At 38.4% G+C, this 23,818-nt stretch overlaps 1 protein-coding gene across 1 annotated transcript in view; it reads right to left on the bottom strand.

Annotated features, from left to right (window-relative positions):
* The window catches only part of LOC136674824 (unconventional myosin-XVIIIb-like), a 71,560-nt gene that overhangs the window by 8,210 nt on the left and 39,532 nt on the right, over positions 1–23,818 (bottom strand). Inside the window, exons 30-40 of the mRNA XM_066651080.1 lie at positions 20,012–20,212; positions 18,639–18,749; positions 15,800–15,904; positions 12,874–13,035; positions 9,668–9,781; positions 9,446–9,562; positions 9,113–9,196; positions 8,810–8,947; positions 6,543–6,728; positions 2,634–2,767; positions 1,216–1,257 (exon numbers count right to left, since the gene is read on the bottom strand). Coding sequence (XP_066507177.1) covers positions 1,216–1,257; positions 2,634–2,767; positions 6,543–6,728; positions 8,810–8,947; positions 9,113–9,196; positions 9,446–9,562; positions 9,668–9,781; positions 12,874–13,035; positions 15,800–15,904; positions 18,639–18,749; positions 20,012–20,212 — 1,394 coding nt within the window. The remainder of the gene's footprint in view (positions 1–1,215; positions 1,258–2,633; positions 2,768–6,542; positions 6,729–8,809; positions 8,948–9,112; positions 9,197–9,445; positions 9,563–9,667; positions 9,782–12,873; positions 13,036–15,799; positions 15,905–18,638; positions 18,750–20,011; positions 20,213–23,818) is intronic.

The following is a 23,818-nucleotide window of genomic DNA, read 5'->3' as shown; positions in this document are numbered from 1 at the left end:
CAAGAGTCAATGAGCTCTAACCCAAGCAGACAGACTACAATGACTCAGCAGAGCATCTGTTTTTTTATTTGTTCTTTTTTTTTTACTGTGAAGCTTTAAGGCTAGAGATATACTTTCTCTTTGGCCATAATTTAATGTAGACAATTGGCTGTGTCATGAACATAACTGTTCACATACTTGCCTATGTGCTACGTTTGTAACTGGAGGGTTCCACTAGAGGGCAGATCAGAGAAAGATAGGGGAAATTACGGACTTGACTCTGACGCTTCTTCAAAACTTTCTGCCATTGTCATGCTGTTGGTCACTTGCACTTAGCATTTATTTTCTGAAGACATGTAAAACCAACACACCAAACAGACGCAGGATAAATGAGGCAGCAATCATGCGTATGCGAACACACAGTTAACAGCAGGTATATCTCTAGACTTAGAAATATTGGTCGTAGAATTGTTAGCTGTTTATATGTGTGCACTAAATTTTCTGCACGTTAGTTGTGTGGTAGATATATGTGTTACATATGCAATATGATTTTTTAAAATTTTATTCTACTTAATGCTTGAATCTATTCCATTATTCTAAAATAAAACTTTCACATTTGTTTTGTTAAAAATGCAATAGTGTTTTCTTGAGATAAAAAAAAAATTAAATATAAAGTATATTTAAGAAATTTCTCATATCACCAGAATATCATTATCGCAAATATACCCTGAAATATCATGATATTATTTTAGGACAATATCGCCCACCCTTATTAGCAATACAGCTTGTATATTTGATCATCCAAAGCTAATTTATCTAAAACTGACTGTGTTATAATGATATTTAGTTCATAACTCATATCATCCCACCACATGTATTGAAATTTCCAAATGATAACATGCGTATAGTGACACCCCTTACTGTCATTCTGTCAAGTGGCAGTAAAAAAAAGTTTCCCCTCATTAAGTCTTCCTTACGAACACTGCACACTCATATCCGTGGAGACAGCCTGTATGCTGCTGTCGGATATAGTGCACTTTCAGCCGAGCACTGACTTTCAGGTGAAGTTAATCTATGTTACGCAACCAGAGCTGGTATATCTGAGCCCACATTCACACCATCATTGCCACACACAGAACACTGAAGGGGGGGATGCATACACACACACAGACACACAGAAAAAGCAGAGCAGGTTGACAGGAGGGCAGCAGAGAGGGCAAGGGCAGAAGTGCTTACATATCTCTCTTTCTAGTGAAGGACTCCACAGCCGTCTGTACACTGTGTAACAAGAAACAAGAGACAGTGAGCAAGGCGAGGGGGGGGGGGGGGGTTTGGGGGGACTGTGAGAGTCAGGGAACTCTGAAGAGAAGTATGGTAAAAGAAGAGAACTTTCATATTGTTGTTACCAAAAGAAGAAATCAAAAGTGTGTGAAACCAATAATTATCAGGAATGCAGGGAAGTTGCACTGTACCCCACATTGTAAGAAGTCCAATATTTAATAATAAAAAGTTTTTATTAGACCCCTTACACTGTTACGTATTCAGTTTCATACCCACCGCTCAAGAGAATCTACAACATAATTCAGTGGTTATCCTGTAATATCATACAGCAATGGCTTTTTAAACAAGCTAATCACATTGCCATTCTTTTTTTAATAGCCTGCATCCTTCAGCTTTATTTTTTGTTGTATGAATATGCTGCCATTTCATGATGAATGCACAAAAAATCCCACAAAATGTCTTAAAATTTTTGAAAATGTACACTATTCACAATATATTATTATATAATATATAAATATTATATAATAATATATAATATTTAGCTTCCACCATTTTGTAGTAGTGTTCAAAAACATGGCGGACATTTTTCAGTGCACTCAATAACCCCACAATCCATTGCAAAAAGTAGCGTACAACCCATGGAATAGACAATAAGTGGCCATTTTGGAAAAGGGTAAGTTTTGCTCAGACAGTGATGATATGAGATGACCTGAGTCATCTGTGTGGCTGCTATGTTTTATGTATATTCAAATAGCAGTCTTCAATAAGTGAAAATGCAAACTAGTAAAATTAGAATAGCTTGGTTTGCAGCTTGGTTTGTATGGATAGGTCATACAGATTGTGGATCGAAAGGCACACTTTTCAAAGTAGTTTATAATGAAAAACTCTTTTATTTGAAACTAAGGGAAGAAAATAATTTTCCTTTCATTGTTATTTTGTTCTGTGGTGGTGATGTTCATTTCTATTGCACAGGAGCTCATAAGAATTCTGCAACTGCTTGGGACTGCAGAGGTTCTCACTAATGCTAAAAGGAGGACTGAGGATTTGCTGTTACAAAACCACTGTGACAACTGTGCCTAGATATTTAGAGGGTGGAAAATTTCTTCACAAGTGAAGTGGAATTGGAACAACTGAAAATGGCTTTGGTTCAACCAAGTAAAAACTTCAGACCTCAGGCGAAGAAACAGTCCAACCTGAGCCTGTGTTTTTCAAGCTAAAGGATGTGGCTGGGGTTGACTGTGGAAAAAAAAACATACTTCCCTATTCTCTTTAATTAATTAGCATTTTCTAATAATAAAAGACAAAAAAAAAACATACATCAGCTCAGTTCTTTCAATGCATTTTCCTGCTGCTACTTTTTAGAAAGGTCATACCTTTCAGTGTCACTTTCATCACTGGAATCCACCTCCTCCAGGGCAGCCTGTAGATCAGCAATACGTCGGATTGATGTCTCCAGATCAGCTTGTAGAGTCTGTCTCACTGCACTAAGCTCCTCCACTTGCATTTCCTGGGCAAGGATAAGAACAGATCAAATCTCCAGACAGCAAGTGACATCCCATACACAAATACGAAGTGAGCCAGGGCTCAAGCAAAGAAAAATAAAACAAATACTGAAAGATTTTTTTGTTTTTTTTTAAATGAAAGACAAATGCATGACAATTTAATGATATTCTGTTTAAGAGCAAAGCATTTTAGCAGACTTGACAGATATCAGAGAAATCTGCAATAAATATTTTGGCATTAGTACTTTTTTTAGCTCGACATTAAGTCATGACAAGGTTAAATCGTCTTTTCATTATCAAGATTACCCTGGTTTTCTGTTCTGTCACTTAATGGTATGAAAATATTATTATGTTTCAGTTTAACATATAAATAGCTTGTGTATTAGTTCATTAACTAAGCCTCGCTCATGGCTATTCTTGATCACTGTAATTACACAGGAAGAGAGCAGGCAATGATTGATTTAATAATTCATCTTGCCATTTTCTTTGTTCAATCTCCAGGCCTGGTTCTCCTGTATTGGCCAGCCACTGTCTGCCTATGATTAATTCCTATTGTCTCCTCAAGGTTATTGATACAACAAATCCCATTCCACTCCTCTCATCTCCATGACAACCGCATCTCCAGTGCCCCCACTTTCACAACCAATAACCTGGAGTGCTTCAGAACGTGTGTGTGTGTGTCTCTGTGTATGTGCACGTATGTAAAAACAGTCTCAGTATGTTAGCACTTGGAAGAAATGCGTCCTGCTGTTTATGCATGCAGTAAGCATCAATACTTGTGTAGCTAATATTCGTAATATTGAATCTCCTTCCACTGTAGGCACTGAGGTCAAATTATATTACACGCAGGCAGGTGTCTGAGAGCCTCCTTCCTCATGTTAAATTATGAATATTTACAGTTTATCTCAGGGCTTTCAATATTTTCTTCCCTGCAATAATATGCCCCACTCTCAAGTATGCCAGGTAAGGTGAAGTGTACCAAGTGACATGAGGATATGCATACATTTGTCTTAAGGGCACTAGTGCCTGACAGTTCAAAGTAAAGGAAGCATTTGAACACACCAATGAGTGAAAGTCTTACATCCAGAGCTGCAGTGCAAATCACAATGCAAAAACTTATTTTTTTCAGTTATTTTTAAAGAGGAAAAAAACTAAAGACTTTTTATTTGTCTGACTTTCTTGTTTAGCCTAGATTCAAAGCACCCCTTTTCAAGCAGGCAAGGCTCTAAATGTTTTAAGGAGCTCTCACAAAATGTTCAATCTTTGCATGTACATAGGAGGGCAGCAACCTGGAGGAAACCCACTCAGATACAAGGAGAACACACCCATTCCTCAAAGACAGTCGCCCAAAGTAGGATTAAAACCCACAACACCAGGACCATGCGGCTGTGTGACAACAACACTATCCATTGCTCCAATGTGCTGTCCCTTGTTTGTAAATATATATTAATGAATATATTTCATAATTATACTGTATTATAATCATAATTTATTTTAAAAAATACAATTAATTGCAAAGTATATATTGTATAGTTAAGTCAAAGTGAGTAAGGCTGCCTAGCATACCGGACTGAGGCAGGTTGTTTTTATTTTTTACTGACACTGGGGCTTTGGAAATCCATTAGATCCATTTTTAGCACACAAATAGACTCTAAAGCTAGCAAATGGTGAGAATTTTCCTCAGAATTTTATAAAAAAAATATAAAAGTGTTTTATTTTTTTATTAAGGTCATTAGCATCAACTTTATGTTCACCCAAAATTAGGTGAATAATCACAGAAATATAAAGCAAATTAAAATTAAAAATTTGACTTCCTAAACAAAGTCATATTTGATTTCTCAGGCTAACGTTTATGGATAGCACTATAGACATTACATTTGGATTCATTCAATTGTCGCCTCCATTTCCAGTAGACAGCTATTTCCACTTAAACATTTCATGCCCTTTGACAATTGCAATCCTTTGCGGTCCTGGTGTTCTATAGTGAAGCACTGCGGTATAACAGAGCAGCTGAGCATTGAAGCACAAATCTGTGTGTGTGTGTGTGTTGAAAAATATAATGAAACCTTTGTTTTCTTCAGTGTGATAAAAGATTTAGAACTCTAAATTTCTATTTATATAAATAAATGCTGTGGTTTAAAACCCTGCTTTGACTGTCTTTGAGGAGTGCTGTGCTTCTCTGTGTCTACATGAGTTTCCCCCCACAGTCCAAACACACGTTGTTAATTTTATTCTTAATTCAAAGTGTCAAAATGTATGAGTGTCTGAAGCCCTGTGAAGAACTGCCACTTCTTTCATTGTGTGTTCCTGCCTTGCACATAGTGATTCCAGGTAGGCACCATGGCCACTGCAAACCTGAACTGGATGAATAGTTACAGAAATGAACGAAAGAAATAATGAATGAACGAACGAATGAATAAATTAGTTAATTATTTATTTTAAATTGAAAAAAAAATGTTTCCTGTATGTGAATCAAGTTTCTAATTTGTCTTGAATGCACAGAAGTTTGTTCTCTTTGAAATACGGAACACATTTTTTAGTTTTATATTGCAGTTATAAATGTGTATATATATATATATATATTCCTTCATGCACAGTGATGCTTCTTGTTTGAGATTTTGTTGAATGTGTGACCTTCACGTATGTTACTGAAACTGTAATATTTTTATCCAGGTCAGGGTCATGAAGGGTCTGGAATCTAGCTTCAATCACTGGCTGCAAGACAGGAAAATATCAGTCTATCAGAAAAAAATATCACTCAATTTCAATAATCGGTGTATTGTTTTATTTTTTGTGTTATACCCATAGAAAATGCCATTTTCCCAAAATCAAAGATACCCTATGTATCTCTGTAGTTTCTCCTAGAGTTTCTCCCATGGAAATACAAAGAATACTTTTAGCTTCTGTCTCCTGCTGCTCAGATATTTCTCCTGAGCAAAAACCCCAGGAACAGCACACATGATTTATCTTAAGTTTTAGTAGAGATTTCAGTCAAATAACACACGGATGAACCTCACACACCTTTGCCACAAAAGTTACCTTTTGGTCTATTGCTATTTCCCCTCAGGCATTTTATTCTCCTGAACCATTAAAGAGCATCATTTGAGCAATCAAATTTTCCTCCAAATTGTTTTTGAGGGCAGCTATGGACTACTGTTTTAGAAAAGTGGGCTTGGGACTTTAAGTGAAGGAACAATGCTGTCTCCTCCCCCAGTCCACAGTTGAGGTGCCCTTGAGCAAAGGACCTAAGCCCCCCAAGTGCTTCTCTGGGGCTGGGATGGCTGTGCTCTAGGTGTGTGTTTGCATAGTACACTTACATAGTGTGTGTGTGTGTGTTTACTACGACAGATTGGTTAAATGAATGACAAAGACACATTTTGTTGTATGTTGTACACGGTCAAATAAATGCATGTCTATGTTTCTGGTATATAACATTATGATAATATTAGGGCTGTCAGTCTATAAAAATGTATATATATATATTATAATATTTCGGTGTAGCTTTGTCATTTTTGAATTAGAATCTCTTAATTTGCTGAGTAAAAATTTGTCTTTAGCATCAGACACAGAAGCTTTAAAAGAGAAAATTAACACATACATAGCAGCTTGTGGCTCAAACCAGGAGGGATTAAGTGAGGTAGAAGACGAAACAGAAGCTCCGTGTTTGTGTTTGTGATGCATTTAATTCCGTGTGTTAACATGTAAATATTTAGAACACTTGTTAATAGCTCATTTTTATCTGTTATCATGACAATGTATTTGTGCTTGTGGGTTGGTTACCAGCTCTATACGACGACGGCTGTTCTCCTGCTGTCTGAGACTCAGATCCTCCATCTCCAGCTTCATGTCTGCGAGTCTCTGCTGGTAATAGCGGGCATTCTCCCTCTCTCTGGCTTCAGCCTGAGCCGACTGCTCCAGCTCTTCACCTAGCCTTACCACGCTATCCCTCAGACGCAGAACCAAGACCTACATACACAAAAACACACAGCCAGTGCATCAGGATGAAAATAATCTGCTGTGAACATGATGTGTGTGTGTTACCCAACCCCAACTGTGGTGTATTTCTACAGCACAAGCCTGATTTACCTCACGACAAAAAAAGAAAAAAAACAAAGCCTTTAAATCTAAGAAAAGCAAAGGAAATTTTAGCCTAGACATCTACAGCCTCGTTGATTAAGACCCCCCTGCTTAATCTTCAGCTAAACAGGTCTTTCAGGAAAACTCAGTAAGTACTGCGTTAAAATTCTGTTTTGACGCAGTGACTGTGAACTGTTACTGTTTCCAAATAGTATTTTCCCTGATCCATAACTTGCATTAAACAACCTAAAAATCATCAGTGATTTCAAGGAACTCAATGTATTTATTTAATCTTAGATTGCTTTTTGTAGTGTTTTTGTTTTTCTCTAGGGGTTTCACCCTGAAATGATGGGTCCTGAGACTTCATTCTAGATAAGCTTGTGTGTTTATCTATGACCTACCTACTTATGGCCAGCCTAACCTGAATTTGAACAGGCACATAAACATAAAATGAATATGTGCACAAACACCCCCTTGTGCAAGGTTTATGTTGCTGGTCTAATTTTATATATGAAGCCCATTTCTTATTTTCACGGCTACCCCTTGTTTCCAAGTATCATCCTTGGAACCGAGTTACAGGGAATAGTGTTTAAAATCTTCCCTTGCAAAACAGGATGACCCTTCAAGAGCATGATACATCATCAGAACCCCAAAAAAGAGCAGTGATTCAGCAGTGGGTGGCAGATCATTCTCAGCACTGCGGTGACACTGACGAGGTAGTGGTGTGTTAGTGTGTGTTCCACTGGAGTGAATGGATCAGACACAGCAGTCCCGTTCAAGTTTTTAAACACTGTATCCATTCACTGTCAACCAGAGATGTTCACGAGTCATTTTTTCAAGTCCGAGTCTCAAGTATTGAGTTTCACTAGTTTGGGCTACGCCACTGCGAGTGGACATTATTTGTTGTTTATTTTTAATAAAAAGTACAAGCAAGTATAAGAATATAGTACCTTTAATTAGGTGGGTTGTGCTTTTCTGCAGACAGCACAGTAAAATAAACAGTAGTCTGCTGAATTAATCAGATAATTACAAACAAATAAGCAGCCTACAGGCTTAGTCCATGTACTACTATAAATAAAATCCAGTAAAACTGAAACAATAATTATTAATAAAGAAGTATATTTCATAACCAAATTTAACCACAAAAGGCTCAGCTACAGCGGGTGAACTCGCCGCAGTGGTCAGCGCTGATATCTGTGGCTGTGCGCATGCGCAAATTTTCGTCTCTATGACACAAGGGGTGGAAAATCTTTTAATGAAAGCTTCTTCCTTCGCTGTAGCGCCCCCTTGAGGCCAATCGGGCTGATATTTTGTGCCTGAGTAGCGAGACCGACTACTACCTATTGACCAAGTCTTTAGGCCTTACAGTTTGGGCTGTGCGATGCGTTTTAAGGCAGAAAAAGAAAAATGATAATAATAAATAATAAACTGAAAATAGGGTTTGAATCACTTTGTGCTCAAGCCCTTAATTATATTACACAAAGATTGTTCACGAGTCCCAAATCTCGAGTCCATGTCGAGTCTGAGTCATTTGAAGACGAGTCTCAAGTTGAGTTTGAAGTCAGTTTGAGCAACTTAGGCGCGACTCAAGTCTGAGTCTAAAACTCGAGTCCCCATGTCTGCTGTCAAGTTCCCTCGTTGGTCCACCTCGTAGATGTAAAATCAGAGACAGTAGCTCATCTGTTTCTCTATAGTTTGTGTGGTACGTCCACTAGCTCTAATTGTAGAACTACTAGGTGCTCCGGTATGGTCAGTGGAGCTGATAAAAAGGACAGTGAGTATACAAGGTAGGTGTTCCTAATCCAGTGATTGTTCAGTGTATGGTAGAGGATACTACACACATCTCACAGCAAGTGAGATATAGTAAATCTACAAAGTGTAGATATATCTCAGGGTCTAATGAGTCACACTTGGTGTAAATATATCTAAAGCAAAGTGAGAGAGGGGTTTTTACTCATGTCCAAACTAACCTCAAACCTCTTGACCTGTCCTCTCTGGAACTCCAGCTTGTTTTCCAGGTCACAGACACGTGCCTCCTGCTTGCTCACAATGCTGCGCGCCACCGTGGACGACTCCAAGAACTGTACACGTGCTGTACTTGTCTGCAGCTGAAGAGAGCCAAGCAGAGGGAGGCATCAACATCTAGATTCCCAAGAATACATTAGTATCCTGGACACACAGGTGTATATCTAATGATGTTTACTTTTACTGTAATGCTGAAGCTGTTCAGTATCTCAGTGCACTCACGTCTCACATTCATCTGATCTCCCCACCTGTTCTTGAAGGCTATGTCGTTCCTTCTTCACTTCTTCCAGCTCACTCTGCAGCTCCCGAATCTGAGTAATGTCACTGGACGACTGCAAATAAATAAATAAATAAATAAATAATACTAAAACCCTACATAAGCTGTTGGATCTTCAGATACACAGCTTCAGAATAACCCCCGGTATGAAATACACTGCATGTGCATTATGCATTCTCTCTGGTTTGTTTTCGAACAGAGGCTCAAAGTCTTTTAAGGTGGAATAGGATGTTTGAGGAAAAATAATGACTGTTGTTTGTACGTGGCTTAAGTTTAGTTTGTTTGTAAGTTTTTAGGCATTCACCTGAGCAATAAGGGCTTTGTGTTTCTTCATGAGTTCATTGAGGTCCTCCTGGTCCTCCTCCAGCCTCTTCAGCAGATCAGTCTTCTCATACTGCAGATGAGCCAACTGCTCATCCACCTGAGAGATGAGAGAAAGATGTAAGTGAAAGGCAACACCTTTTCTGGGCTTTCTTTCTCTGTGTTGTTGCAGTCCCTGGATATAAGTGGCATACTGACACCTTACCAGGCTTTTGTTTTTGCAGATGCTCTCCAGCTCCATTTGAGCATTCTCCAGCTCCATGGTCAGAGTCTTCTGAATGCTCTCAGCCTCCAGGCGCCGTGCCTCACTGTCCTCCAGCTAGTGCACACACACATACACACACACATGTTCATAGAATCAAAAACAACTCTACAACAACAGCAGTAACAGCATCAGTGATAACAGTGTGGCAAATGTGAGCCTCTAGTACTCATTTGTGATCTACAGACTACTAGAAATTTGGGTACTTTTGATTATCTCCAATAATTCAGCCCACCATTTACTATGCCTTATGCACTATATGTCAGAAATTCTGCACACACCTTTTCAAATGAGCAATTTCTGATACATGAAACTAAACACGTTGTCGATATACTTGTTCAGCTTTGCAAACACAGCTTCTATAATGTAAATACAAAATAAAAGAAAAACAAGAAAACTTATATAACATTGTGAGATGGTCTGGAGTAGCTGCAACTGAGATACACTGATCAACCATAACATTATGACCACCTTGTTTCTACACTCACTGTCAATTCGCTCAGCTCCACTGATGACACAGGAGCACTTTGTAGTTCTGAAATTACCAACTGTAGTTCAGTTAGTGTGTGTTTCACTGATAAGAGTGGATCAGACGCAGCAGTGCTGCTGGAGTTTTTTAACCCCTTAGTGTTACAGAGAGAAAGGGGGCAAACCAAGTATGCAGAGCAACAGATAGACTACAGTTTGTAATTGTAGAACTTAAGTGCTCCTGTGTGGTCAGTGGAGCTATGAGAATTGAGTGAGTGTAGAGACAAGGAGGTGGTCATAATGTTATGGCTGATTGTTGTATAACCTACACACTACAATGCAAGATTTGTGAAGATTTTGCAAGATTCACAGTGATTATCTTCACTACAATGCAAGACCCATGGAGCAATTAAACCTCACTATGCCTAGAGTTATTACTAGAGTTAACCTTGGCCAGAGTTTTTATTGCCCATGCATGCAGCAAGTCTAGTGTTGATGCTGTCATGCCACACTAATTGTGCCACTAACTGTGCCATTACATATCACCCTGGCTTGAGAGAGTTTCACTGTGGATGAATTTATGTATTTATGCTTGGGCTGGCAATGTGCTATAAAATAATATTAGAATATTTTAGGCTATATCACAATACACCATGTACATATATGTCATTATAAAGTTAATTTATTTGAAACCCCAAAAGTCATTATCTCATAAAATTAGAATACAGTCCAGACCTGTCTCCCATTGAAAATGTCTGGCCCATTATGAAGCGCAAAATACAACAACAGAGACTCCGGACATTTGAAGTACATCAAGCAAGAATGGGAAAGTATTCCACCAACAAAGCTTCAACAATTAGTGTCCTCAGTTCTCAAACGCTTATTGAGTGTTGTTAAAAGGAAAGGTGATGTAACACAGTGGTAAACATGCCCCTGTCCCAACCCTTTTGGAACATGTTGCAGGCCTCAAATTCAAAATGAGTGAATATTTGTAAAAAACAACAAAGTTTATCCATTTGAACATTAAATATCTTGTCTTTGTAGTGTATTCAATTGAATATAGGTTGAAAAGGATTTGCAAATCATCGTATTCTGTTTTATTTATGTTTTACACAACGTCCCAACTTCATTGGAATTGGGTTTTTTTTAATATTATAAGAACAATTTTAAAAATAAAAATTAATACAGAAATGTTGGCCTACTGAAAAGTACGAATGCTTGAATTACTGCTTCAAGGAGACAATCAGCCTGCGGCACTGCTGGGGTGTTATGGAAGCCCAGGATTCTTTGATAGTGGCCTTTAGCTTGTCTGCATTGTTGGGTCTGGTGTCTCTCATCTTCCTCTTCACAATATCCCATAGATTCTCTATGGAGTTTGGGTCAGGCGAGTTTGCTGGTCAATCAAGCACAGTGATACTGTGGTTATTAAACCAGGTATTAGTACTTTTGGCAGTGTGGACAGGTGCCAAGTCCTTGATATAACACAGTGGACCAACACCAGCAGATGACATGACTCCCCAAAGCATCGCTGATTGTGGAAACTTTACACTAGACTCAAGCAGCTTGGACTGTGTGCCTCTCCACACTTCCTCCAGACTCTGGGACTTTGATTTCCAAATGAAATGCAAAATTTATTTTCATCTGAAAACAAGACTTTGGACACTGAGCAACAGTCTAGACTTTTTTTCCTTGGCCCATGTAAGACACTTCTGGCGTTGTCTCTGGGTCATGAGTGGCTAGAAACAAGGAATGTGGTCCATGTCACATAAATCAAACAGTAAATAACACATATTACATAAATTGAATTTTAAATAATAACGGGGCTGACCATTGAAGAGCAGGGTGAAATGGGGAAAGGAAAATATGCAGAGAAACAGTGTGTGTCAATATTTTGAAATCTCCTCTAAAGCAATGTTTGATATATCATTTTGATGCTTACAGTCACACTGCTTTGATTATTCTAGTAGAATCTAGTAGTGCCTGTAACATATCTGCACATTGCAGCGTTTTTATTAATATTCATTAGTGGTTTCTATTGAAACAATTTTAATGCTGTATAAAGGGGAAAATCACAATAAATTATATATAACAAAACAGTATTTAACCGTATAAGCCATCCTAATGCCACTATTCATTCTTAGCTCTGCTGTAAGCCCCAAAACATGGAATAATAAATAAAAGATTCATGCTTATTTGTGATGGAAATATAGTTATACATAGAAATATGTTAATAAATAGACATGCCTTGCTGCCAAAATCCCTTTAAATTGCGTAGGTTAATTAATATAATTAAGATAAACTGGCGCTGCTAATTTGGCTCCTTCAATTCTTCATTCCTGCAGCAGTTCCATTCAGGTTCTAGCACTGCCACTGTGTTACTGTTGCATATGTAGTTTTCGAATAGAGAATTTGAACATTCACACCAGCACAAACACAATCTGACAGAAAAATGATTTTAGAGACTTTTGAATTTGTCTAATGTGCTGTCAGAGATGGCCACAGGGCAGTTATCTTCACATGGCATGAATGTAAAAACACAGAGCTCGCCAAACCCGCGCAGCTATGTTATTTTCTGACTGACCAGAGGCTCTACACATTAGTGCTGTGAGACTGTACTATAGAGAGCAGTGGTAGCTCCATCAGTGATGCTGGTGGTGCAGAGAAGGCTGACTGGAGGCTACCTGGCAGTGCAGTTTCTCCAGCTGCTCTTTGCTGCCCTGAGCCTGGCCTTGCCCTGGCTGTTCGACAGTGGACAGCAGCAGCTGCGCATCGCTGAGTAACGCATGAGTACGCTTCAGGTCTCGCCGGAGTCGCTTTTCCACGTCAAAGTCTCTGTGGCCCACCTGAGACACCATGTAGAAAGAGAGAGAGAGAAAAAATGAACATAAATAAGTTACCAGTTTTATTTTAACAGGTTTGGTACACTCACCAACTGTTCCTGGAACCAACTCCTGGAATTTTATTTTACTTTATTTTTATGGATTATTATTTTTCTACTTTAAAAAGTTAGATGTGCACCTTTCCCCTGGACATTCAAGATCATGCCTTTGTGGGTTACTATATTATTGCATCTACCTCTGGGACTAAAATGTCCCTAGAAAAAAATTGTGTATTGTTAGAGTTAAGCCTTTATACATTTTTTACTGTTGTCATGGAAAATGTTTTACACATTCTGTGATTGGACTGCAAGAACCGAAAAGAGACCACATGATATTTAGACAGATTCCCGCCCTCCCAAAGCTGGTAGTATTAAAGGGAGTCTGTGATATGTGAAATCGAGAATAATTGGAAAAAATTTGACTAATTGATTGTGTGTGTATTTGTTTGTTGGTAAGTAAATATTTGCACTTAAGGTCCATTCAATTTATTAAGTACCACTAGTGTAAACATTCATTATTATTAATAATGAACTAAAACGTATGGAGTGCTACCCGGAAATTTTTGCTATGTGTATTGGTCACCAAATATTCATATCTGTTAAGCCAAAGTGGCCAATATTATTAATAACCTTTGAAAAATTAGGACTTAACATTATTTTACACCTATGGATAATGGGTGACTATTATAAATTCTAATGTATCTTAAACTTTAGGCTACAGTACAGCAACAATTAGTTTGAGACCTAGCAAAAACAAGTAAACAAGCATATTTCATTCATTCATTCATTGTCTGTAACCGCTTATCCAATTCAGGGTCGCGATGGGTCAGGAGCCTACCCAGAATCACCGAGTGCAAGGTGGGACCACACCCTGGAGCGGGAGCCAGTCCTTCACACGGCGACAGACACTCACACATTCACTCACACCTACAGACACGTTTTGAGTCACCAATCCACCTGCCAATGTGTGTTTTTGGTCCATGGGAGGAAACCGGAGCACATGGAGGAAACCGGAGCACATGGAGGAAACCCACGCGGACATAGGGAAAACACACCAAATTCCTCACAGACAGTGACCCAGAGCAGGTCCCTGGAGCTGTGTGACTGTGACACTACCTGCTGCACCAACATGCTGCCTAGCATATTTCATCATTAACTTAATTAAAAGAAATATCTTCGTCTTCGTCTGTTAAACTTGCAATAGAAATTAAATGATAAAGTCAAAAACATATGCTCAAAACTGTTAACCCTGTAATGATAATATTGTTTATCATCCAAGCCTGGTCTGGGCTTCATGGTCTACTTATCAGTCTGATATACTATCAGAGAGTCTTAATGTCACTTCATTCCCTCTTTGAAGGCTCATCAGAGCAGTACAGAAAAATGACACTCTCCCAGGCCTTAGAAAACACAGCCTTGGGCAACTAATAGTAATAGATACAAGGACATGAGATATCATAAACATTGCCCTGCCTGTACTAAACAGCATGAATCCTCAATGCCTGGCGAGCTGTCACAGCTCCAGGAATGAACTGATTTGTGAGGAATTGGTTTTGGGTTCTGGATTGGTTTTGCTTTGTATTACATGCTTTATCGAAAGCTGACTGTCTGCTTTCGTTGCAGCGTACATTTGTTCTGGGACACAAATCTATAGCAGTGCCCTCTCTGTCACACACAGACGCTTCACCTTCAAGTGGACCGGCCAGAGGAAGGCCAGCCATGTCACTTTCCATTATCTACATCCTTTAAAAACACATGAAGGTCAGTGAATCCTGGTGTGCACGACTGGATGCTGCTCTGATCATGGTGTGGCATGATTTGAAGTGCCCGTGGAGGATTAAATGTGCCATTTTTTTCCTCTTTAAAAAAAATTGGGGACAATTTTAAATAAGCATTGACAACTGGTATGAATCCATAGTTAAATATTTTAGACTTCATGGGCATTCTTCCACAGTGCAAACTTTAATATTTTGCTCACTGGGGCCTGTGCACTTTATTTCAATCTTAGATGAGAGAGCAAGTCCCTAGATAATGTTTCCAGAATACATTGGACAGACTGGCAATGATAAAATGCAGGGCAATAAAGTGGCAGGGGAGTAATGGACTGTGGTCGGCCGGAGGAAAATAACAGAGTAATAAAGATTTGCATTGCATTGTGATTGGTGCAGAAACAAGCTTAAGGGAAGGGTCTGGTCAGCCACAATCTATAACTGGCTCAGTTATGGGAGGGAGCAGAGCAATGACAGGTTAACACACAGATAAGCACCACACTGGCCATAACTCTGTGTTTGATTGCACAGCAGTTTAAAGTAAATGACCCTTGTCTGGTTTTTAATAACTAAGGCTTGCTAAGCCTAGGTGGATGGCAAAGATGGTGTGTCTGTGTGTGTGTGTGTGTGTGTGTGTGTGTGTGTGTGTGTGTGTGTTAATATATGTGCCACTGACATCCCACATAAAGCTTAGCTGGATTGTGGGAACTTTCAAGGGGCCTGGACTAAGAATTTCCCTCTAGTCTCCAAATTTACATTTCTAAGCAATTAGTGTCAAGTTAAATTAAATATTGTCAAAATAAATAAGCTGAGAAATCATTTTCAGACAAAGCTGCTGTAATTATTTTCAAACGTTTTAAATAGATGGGAATAGGGCCAAGAGAGATTGCATTAGCTAAGGGTCCAGGCATTGGTGCAATGCCCCTGTGTGTGTGTGTGTGTGTATCTATGCTGCATTACCTGTTCACACAGTGTAGCAATCAATCCCTCCAAGTCATGCTTCTCATGCACCACCATCTGCTTTTCTTCATATTCTTGTTCCAGCTGCATTTCCAACTGCCTGAGCTGAACACAAACACACACTTGCTTTTATAGCTCTATAAGACATGAGGTCAGGCACATTGTGCAGTTAACAAAAATATGTGCTTCTGATATTTATGTTTATTTTTTTTATTATTAATCAATGGGCTTTTTTAATGGCTGGTCCCTCAGCATTGGATAAAATTATATTGCCATTTCAAGCCAAAACAACCATTAAATTATTCCATATTCAGTGTTAGCAAATGAAAAAGCAAGAAAAATGTAACAATAAATGATGAAAAAGCCACCAAAATTAATTATGGTGTCAAATCATATCAGAATGTAAATTTACACAGTTTATTTTGTGCAGAGTAGCGCTGTTTTAGTTCTTGCATACTTCATAATCCTAAAAACAACAAAAAGGCTGAAAATGGATGTTTAGCTTTTACAAAACCATTTCTGACAGAATAAAATAACTAGAAAATTGAAAATATTTGTACTTGAACCCAACCTGGACATCAACCTCCAAAATATGGTGTGCGGTTTTGTTGGACTGAGGAGCCTAATTTATAAAGTGGGATATGTTGGATTGTGGGAAACCCTAAAAACTGAATTTGAGATGGAAGAACGCATGAAAAGAATGGCTTTAACCCTTTAAAGCCTGACATACAAAATAATAATACAATAAAACTACACATTAAAATAAATCACACAATATGTGGCTCTTTAACTAAAAATCTAAATGTTGTTCATTTATACATTCTGGATCATATAATTAGTGAATGCATCATTCATTCATTATCTATAACCACTTATCCAGTTCAGGGTTGCGGTGGGACCGGAGCCTACCCAGAATCATTGGGTGCAAGGCAGGAATACACCCTGCAGGGGGCGCCAGTCCTTCACAGGGCAACACACACACACATGCTCACACATTCACTCACACCTATGGACGAATGCATCATATATAGGCATTTACCAGTATTTCTTTTCTTTAATTGGTCTTTCATTTGCATCTGCATCAATTATAACAGTTCTTCAGACTTTTTTTTTTTTTTTACCATTTTTTCTTAATTTTCATCAATTTAAATTAAACAATCAATATCAAGTGATTGCCTCTGTTCTTCAGAACTTTTCAGGAAAACAACATTAAACCGATGAGAAACATTGATCCAGAGGTCCTTGACCTCTGAGTACTCTGTTGTTCATTCTGACCTTTTTACATTTCATATACTGGTGGTAATAAAACACCAAAACCACAAAGCCTCTTTTTTGTTGATCTGCACAACCGTGTTTCCATATTTAGAAGAACTACAGTTGTTTCTGTTACAGTCTGAACCTTGGCTTGAGGTATGAGGTCATTCAACAGACCTCCCACATTCACCTTTATCATCATCTTATTCTTCTTCTGAATCTGTCTCACAACTGAGCCCACACATTGCACACAAAGGCTTTTGGAAAGCTAAAAATACATTTTTGTTTCATAAAAATACTTTGAAAAATTGTCTAAATGTGTTTTTTGCTGCTGTAAAGAACAGATTGAATTTTCTGAATATTTATCATTATTAATGAGCATGTGACAGGTAGAATACACAGGAATACAATGGAATAAAAATGCTTAGTTTTACTACAAGTAACATCATACAAATCATACCTGGAGATTCAGTTCGGCAAAAAAGTAGCCTTGAGATTTTCTCCTGTGTTTTCATGATGATAGCAACAATTTTGTAATTTTTTGCTAAATGTATGGAAATGCTTCCACTTCAGTCACAGTTCAGTAGAGAATTCAGAACACTCGCCCCAAAAGGATGGAAGCTTGTTTTGGTATTTCTCTTCATTAGATAATGAAAGAGCCACCTCTAAAGTATCTAAAGTATCATATCATATTGATATGTTTGGCTTTATATGGTTAATGACTCCCTATTCATGTTTTGGCACTATTGAATGTGTCACCATTTTTCTATGAGTGGGTGAATCCTAAAGTGTAATTTAAGCATGATTGTGAAGGCAGTGCACAAATAATTTAAAATAAACATCATTACTACCACTGCTTGAGCTGAATGTGGACCAGGATGCGTTGCAAGTTTGTTTATTACTAACCATCAGACAGTTAAATTATCCAAATTCACTTGTGTTTCTAAACACTGCATATATAATTAAATAGTGCCTCACTAAACAGCACAATACTGCTGTTTAAGGGAGCCATTTCGGTCACCACCAATGTCTCGCTTGATTTCTTAAAAAATGTTATAGCAAGCCTGCTGAGAAGAATTTAAACTGTAATAAAAGCTAACCCTAACCCTAATGTTGGACAAACTAAATAACGGAAAATGTTATATTGTTTTTAGTTCTTAACGTTAATGGCCATTTTGACTGGGAATGAAATGCCCAATATCTTACACAGGACATTCATTCATTATCTGTAATCGCTTATCCAGTTCAGGGTCACGGTGGGTCCAGAGCCGACCTGGAATCATTGGGCGCAAGGCAGGAATACACACACACCTATGCTTTTTGAGTCGCCAATCCACCTGCTAACGTGTGTTTTTGGACTGTGGGCAGAAACCGGAGCACCCGGAGGAAACCCACGCGGACCCAGGGAGAACACACCAACTCTTCACAGACAGTCACCCGGAGCGGGACTCGAACCCACAACCTCCAGGACCCTGGAGCTGTGTGACTGCAACACTACCTGCTGCGCTACACAGGACAATGTATGTTAACTCTTTTCCCCTACACTTAATTCTTATGTCCAACTCTCTCCTCCCTAACTGCTCACCCGTCTCTGTGAAGACTTCTGAACATCCTCCAGCTCCTCATCCTTGTCCTCAAGCTCCTTCAGATGGATCTGCTTCATTCTCTCCATCTCCATCTCAAAGCGCAGATGCATCTTGGGGAAACAGACAGAGAGAAAAAGTAAGAGAAAAAGAGAGAGAGAGTGGAGCACTGAGTCATCCTGTTTGTGTCTGCTGAAGGGAGCGACCTCATAAACCCCAGCAGGCAGCTCATCATGGCTGCCGGCTTACTCCCATCTCTAAAGCTTTTTAGCTTAGTAACGCAATTAAGTGTCAAAGCACAGCATAAAGCTCTATTTATTGTTGCTGTTTTTAGATTTGTTATCAGACTCGCACTGCTGGATGCTATAGAGCTTGCTTGAAATATTCCAGAGTGTCTTATTAATGCAGTCAGCCATTCTTCATCATAAAGGCCGATTTGGGAGAAATTCCCATTACTTTCAAGAAAGAAGAAGATGTCAAGTATATTTCTAACTCTCTGAACCGCTGAGGATAATTAGAAGTCAATAAAGTTATAGAAAAATCAAATATTTCATTTTGTATTAGATTTTAAATGTAATTATGGAATGATACAACCACAGTGTAGTTAGTTGTGTAGTTAATAAAATTTTCAAAATTCAAGCCTGCACATTCAAATTCATTTGTTTTGTGTTGAAATTTAAAAAAAAATACAAAAAATAAAATATGGCAAATGTTCAAAAATGTATCATTTTTCTTTCAACAAGCAAACAATAAATTAACATCATACACAAGTATATACATATATAATTCTCAACACAAACATAGTATCAGTTAAATGACTTAAACTGATAAAATGTCTTCAAATTTTTTGTGTAAAATTATACCCCATTTCTGTTTCTTGCAACATCAAAGTATTAATACAAAGGGTTGGTCAAGGGTTGTAAGATTTTCCAATTTTTCCTACGTGACCTAGTTTTTATTAGACAACAGAAATTTGAAATGATAATGGTATATTATAACAAGAGAGGTGGTTTTAAATAGGCTAGTCTTTCACAAATTTAGAAATAATTTGAATAATTGCCTGGCCACTTGACAAATTTCCAACCAGAAGCATTATTTATGCAAATGTTTTGATTACACATGCACCATTTTCATTATTATAATTATTATATTATTATTAATATTTGTCTGTTCACGCAAATTTCTTTTCCTGCAGTTATCCTCGCAGTAGCGCCACCATTAGTTTATATACGGTTATATAACATTACTTGAGCCTTAAATAATGTCATTTATAACTGAATATACATAGTTTATTAAGTATTTAGGCGTAAATCTTTTGTCAGATCAGTTCACCCAACAGTGGCTCCTGTTCTATGCTTAAATTTAGCAGTTGTACCTGCTCCTGCTGCTGGATTCTTGTAGTCATTTTAACAGTCTCCTCGGTCCGTTCCTTCTCCCTGCTCTCCAGTTCGCGCAGTTGCTTCTTCAGCTCAGGGATAGAGTCAGAGCTGAGGTTCAAGGGAACACTGAGGTCCCGAATCTGAGCACATAGCTCATCCTTCTGTTGCTGCAAGTGAAGTACCTCTGCTTGACATTCCTGTATGCACAAACACACACAAGTTCATGCTTCACACTATGCTAATGCTAAATTGCTAATTTCATAAGCCCTCTAACCACATTTTCTTGCTTCTTTTTTGTTTTCTACTAACACAAAATATCAGAACCTTTGGCTGGAACAAAAAGGATTCAACATGTCTCCAAATATAGTGCACATCAGAGGTCATGCTGTAGCCTCTACAAATAAACAGTGCACCAAATGTCATACAGACAGTTTGACTGAATATAGATTCCTTTCTGTCAAACATGCTGTGACTTATGGTGTTATGGCCAATGTAATGCAGTATATAGGGAGTTGAGATCTATTTGAGATGAATGTAATTTCCATTTGCATTTGGTCTACTTAGAGCCAGCTTCTTATTCAAAATTTCCTTTCCACTTTAAATGGCCCCAGCGGAGGGGGATGTTGGGTCTAGTGCAAGGAAAATTAAAGGAACACTATGTAGTATTTATACCTAAAAATGACAGCTTAAAAATGAGAGGCTCATCTTTCCTATAATACAGAGAATACTGCCTTTAGCACACCTCCTGGGCCTTGTACTAGACCCCACATCACAGTGTTTTCTGTGAATGTTCAGTCAAAACTGAGGTAGTTTGTTTATCAGTTGAAGACCCAAGAGCCATTCATGACCGATCTGAATATTCCTCAGCTCAGAAGGTCTGTGTGTGTGTGTGTGTGTGTGTGTGTTTCTGTGAGAGGAGAGAGAGAGAGAGAGAGAGAGAGAGAGAGAGAGAAAGAGAGAGAGGTGTTTGTGAGACTTGTTTTTATGACAGTACCGTAAACATGAATTACACCCATGAAAAGAGACAAGAAACAAAAGAGACAAAAAAGCAACTTCTTTTAAATGTGAACTTACGCACATGCTTCAATGTGTGTGCGAAAATAAGTTTTGGGTTATGATTATTGATTCAATTTCGGTATTGCACAATTTATTAAAAAATATATATGTACAGTGGCGTGAAAAAGTGTTTCTTATTTCTTGTCACTCTTAAATGTTTCAGATCATCAAACAAATTTAAATATTAGTCAAAGATAACACAAGTAAACACAAAATGCAATTTTTAAATAAATGCTTTTGTTATTAAAGGAGAAAAAAAATCCAAACCTACATGGCCCTATGTGAAAAAGTGTTTGCCCCCCCCCAATTAAAACATAACTTAACTGTTGTTTATCATACCTGAGTTCAATTTCTCTAGCCACACCCAGGCCTGATCACAGCCACACCTGTTCTCAATCAAGAAATCACTTAAATAGGACCTGCCTGACAAAGTGAAGTGGACCAAAAGATCCTCAAAAGCTAGACATCATGCCAAGATAAAAAGAAATTCAGGAACAAATGAGAAATAAATTAATTGAGATCTGTCAGTCTGGAAAAGCTTATAAAAGCCATTTCTAAAATTTTGGAACTCCAGCGAACCACAGTGAGAGCCATTATCTACAAATGGCGAAAACTTGGAACAGTGGTGAACCTTCCCGGGAGTGGCTGGCCGGCCGACCAAAATTACCCCAAGAGCACAGCAACGACTCATCTAAGTCACAAAAGACCCCACAACAAGATCCAAAGAACTGCAGGCCTCACTTGCCTCAGTTAAGGTCAGCGTCCATGACTCCATCGTAAGAAAGAGACTGGGCAAAAATGGCCTGCATGGCAGAGTGCCAAGACAAAAACCACTGCTGAGCAAAAAGAACATCAAGACTCATCTCAATTTTGCTCAAAAACGTCTTGATGATCCCCAAGACTTTAGGGAATACTCTGTGGACTGACGAGACAAAAGCAGAACTTTTTGGATGGCGTGTGTCCCATTACATCTGGTGTGAAAGTAATACTGCATTTCAGAAAAAGAACATCATACCTACAGTAAAATATGGTAGGAACTATTATATCCTTATACCCACATATTCAGTCACGTGCAAGGTTTCATATGCAGAGCAAAACAATTTGAAAAATGTCATGCACTGTTAACATAAAAGCTATATTTTAAATGTAAGATATTGAACAGTCACTGCTTACTATATATTGGTAAGCCATGATATATTTGTACAGCCTACTAAGACTCAGATGAGGAACAGCTTTGTAAATCAACGCTAGCAATGTCTCATTTATTCCGTGGAAGCCTTCACTTTTAGATGAATAAAATGAGTGTGTTAGAGCATGGAAGACCCAAAAATATGCTGGGCCGGTGTACTCCAGTGTTAGGAACCACTGAAATTGACTGAGATTGTCTGCGTACCCACTGTAACCTAGAGAAATCCAATGATGAATGACCTAGAAATCTATGGCTTTGGTCACACTGCAGGGCAAACCAAATTTAAAAAGAAATGAGAAACATGAAATGGGAAATGTGCTTTTATACTCATTGCACAGTAGTAAAATGTAATTTTGATTCTGCCTTTAACCCATCCACAGAGGTGAACACACACTCGTGATTAAGGGTAGTGAACACACACAGCCACCACACAGGCAACAGTTGGAGGGTCGGTGACTCACTTATTGCTGTCCCTTCACTTTTTTTTTTTTTTTTTTTTTTTTGGTGACCTTTTGGTCCCAAGTCGTTTGGTCCAAAGCCTCTTAATCTTAGGACACTGCTGTCCAAATTCAGTAATTCATTTATTCATTGTCTGTAACCCTTATCCAGTTCAGGGTTGCAGTGGGTCCAGAGCCTACCTGGAGTAACTGGGAGCAAAGTGGGAACACACCCTGGAGGGGGCGCCAGTCCTTCACAGGGCAACACACACTAACACATTCACTCACACCTATGGAGAGGCAATCCACCTATCAACATGTGTTTTTGGACCGTGGGAGGAAAAACCGAAGCACCTGGAGGAAACCCACATGGAAATGGGGAGTGGGGCTCGAAACCAAAAACCCAGGACCCCAGAGTGACAGTGACACTACCTTTTGTGCCACTATACCGCCAGTTGTCCATCTTTGTGCCTTAAATCTGGTTTTGGACCAATGGTGAATCCCATTTCTTCTTTTTACTCCTACCCCTCATTTTCTATTTTTATCTTGCCCCTTGGAACTGAGTTACAGAGTGTATTGTTTAAAATTTTCCCCTCCAAAACAAAACTTTCAGAGCCTTATACATCATCAGAACACAAAAAGAGCAGCTCTACAGCAGTGCTCTGCTGCCAGTCAGCAACAATATCAGAGTTTCCGGGCTTTAATGTAGTTAAATTTAGGGCATCATGTCTTCAAAAGCATTCCACAAACTTATTTTTCACCAACTCCTAACTCTCTGTGATATGAAGCTGAATTCAGCTGTTTATTTTGTTTTTTTTGTTAGAAACTTCCAGTTCCACCTTAAATGCTGCAGCAGTATAATGTAATTTAAAGTGGAAATGGAAATTCAGAGACATCTGCAAACTACCAGTGATGTTTTATGATTGTTACAAAGTCAACAGACATAATGGATTGAAACTACATTAAACTAAAAAATACAATGTTTACAATGAAAATATTGACATTTGTGGAATTGTTGGTCACAGGCGCCACCATCTTGCTAGTGATTCACAAGAAAAATCTCAATTTGAAGTGGTATATAGCGTACACCCTAAGCCCTATCGCTCTTCCCAACAAGAACT

The sequence above is a fragment of the Hoplias malabaricus genome, chromosome 18 (assembly GCF_029633855.1).
Source record: "Hoplias malabaricus isolate fHopMal1 chromosome 18, fHopMal1.hap1, whole genome shotgun sequence".
Classification (NCBI taxonomy): Eukaryota; Metazoa; Chordata; class Actinopteri; order Characiformes; family Erythrinidae; genus Hoplias; species Hoplias malabaricus.
The sequence above is the reverse complement of the archived record's forward strand: the minus strand, read 5'-3'. Positions and strand labels throughout refer to the sequence as shown.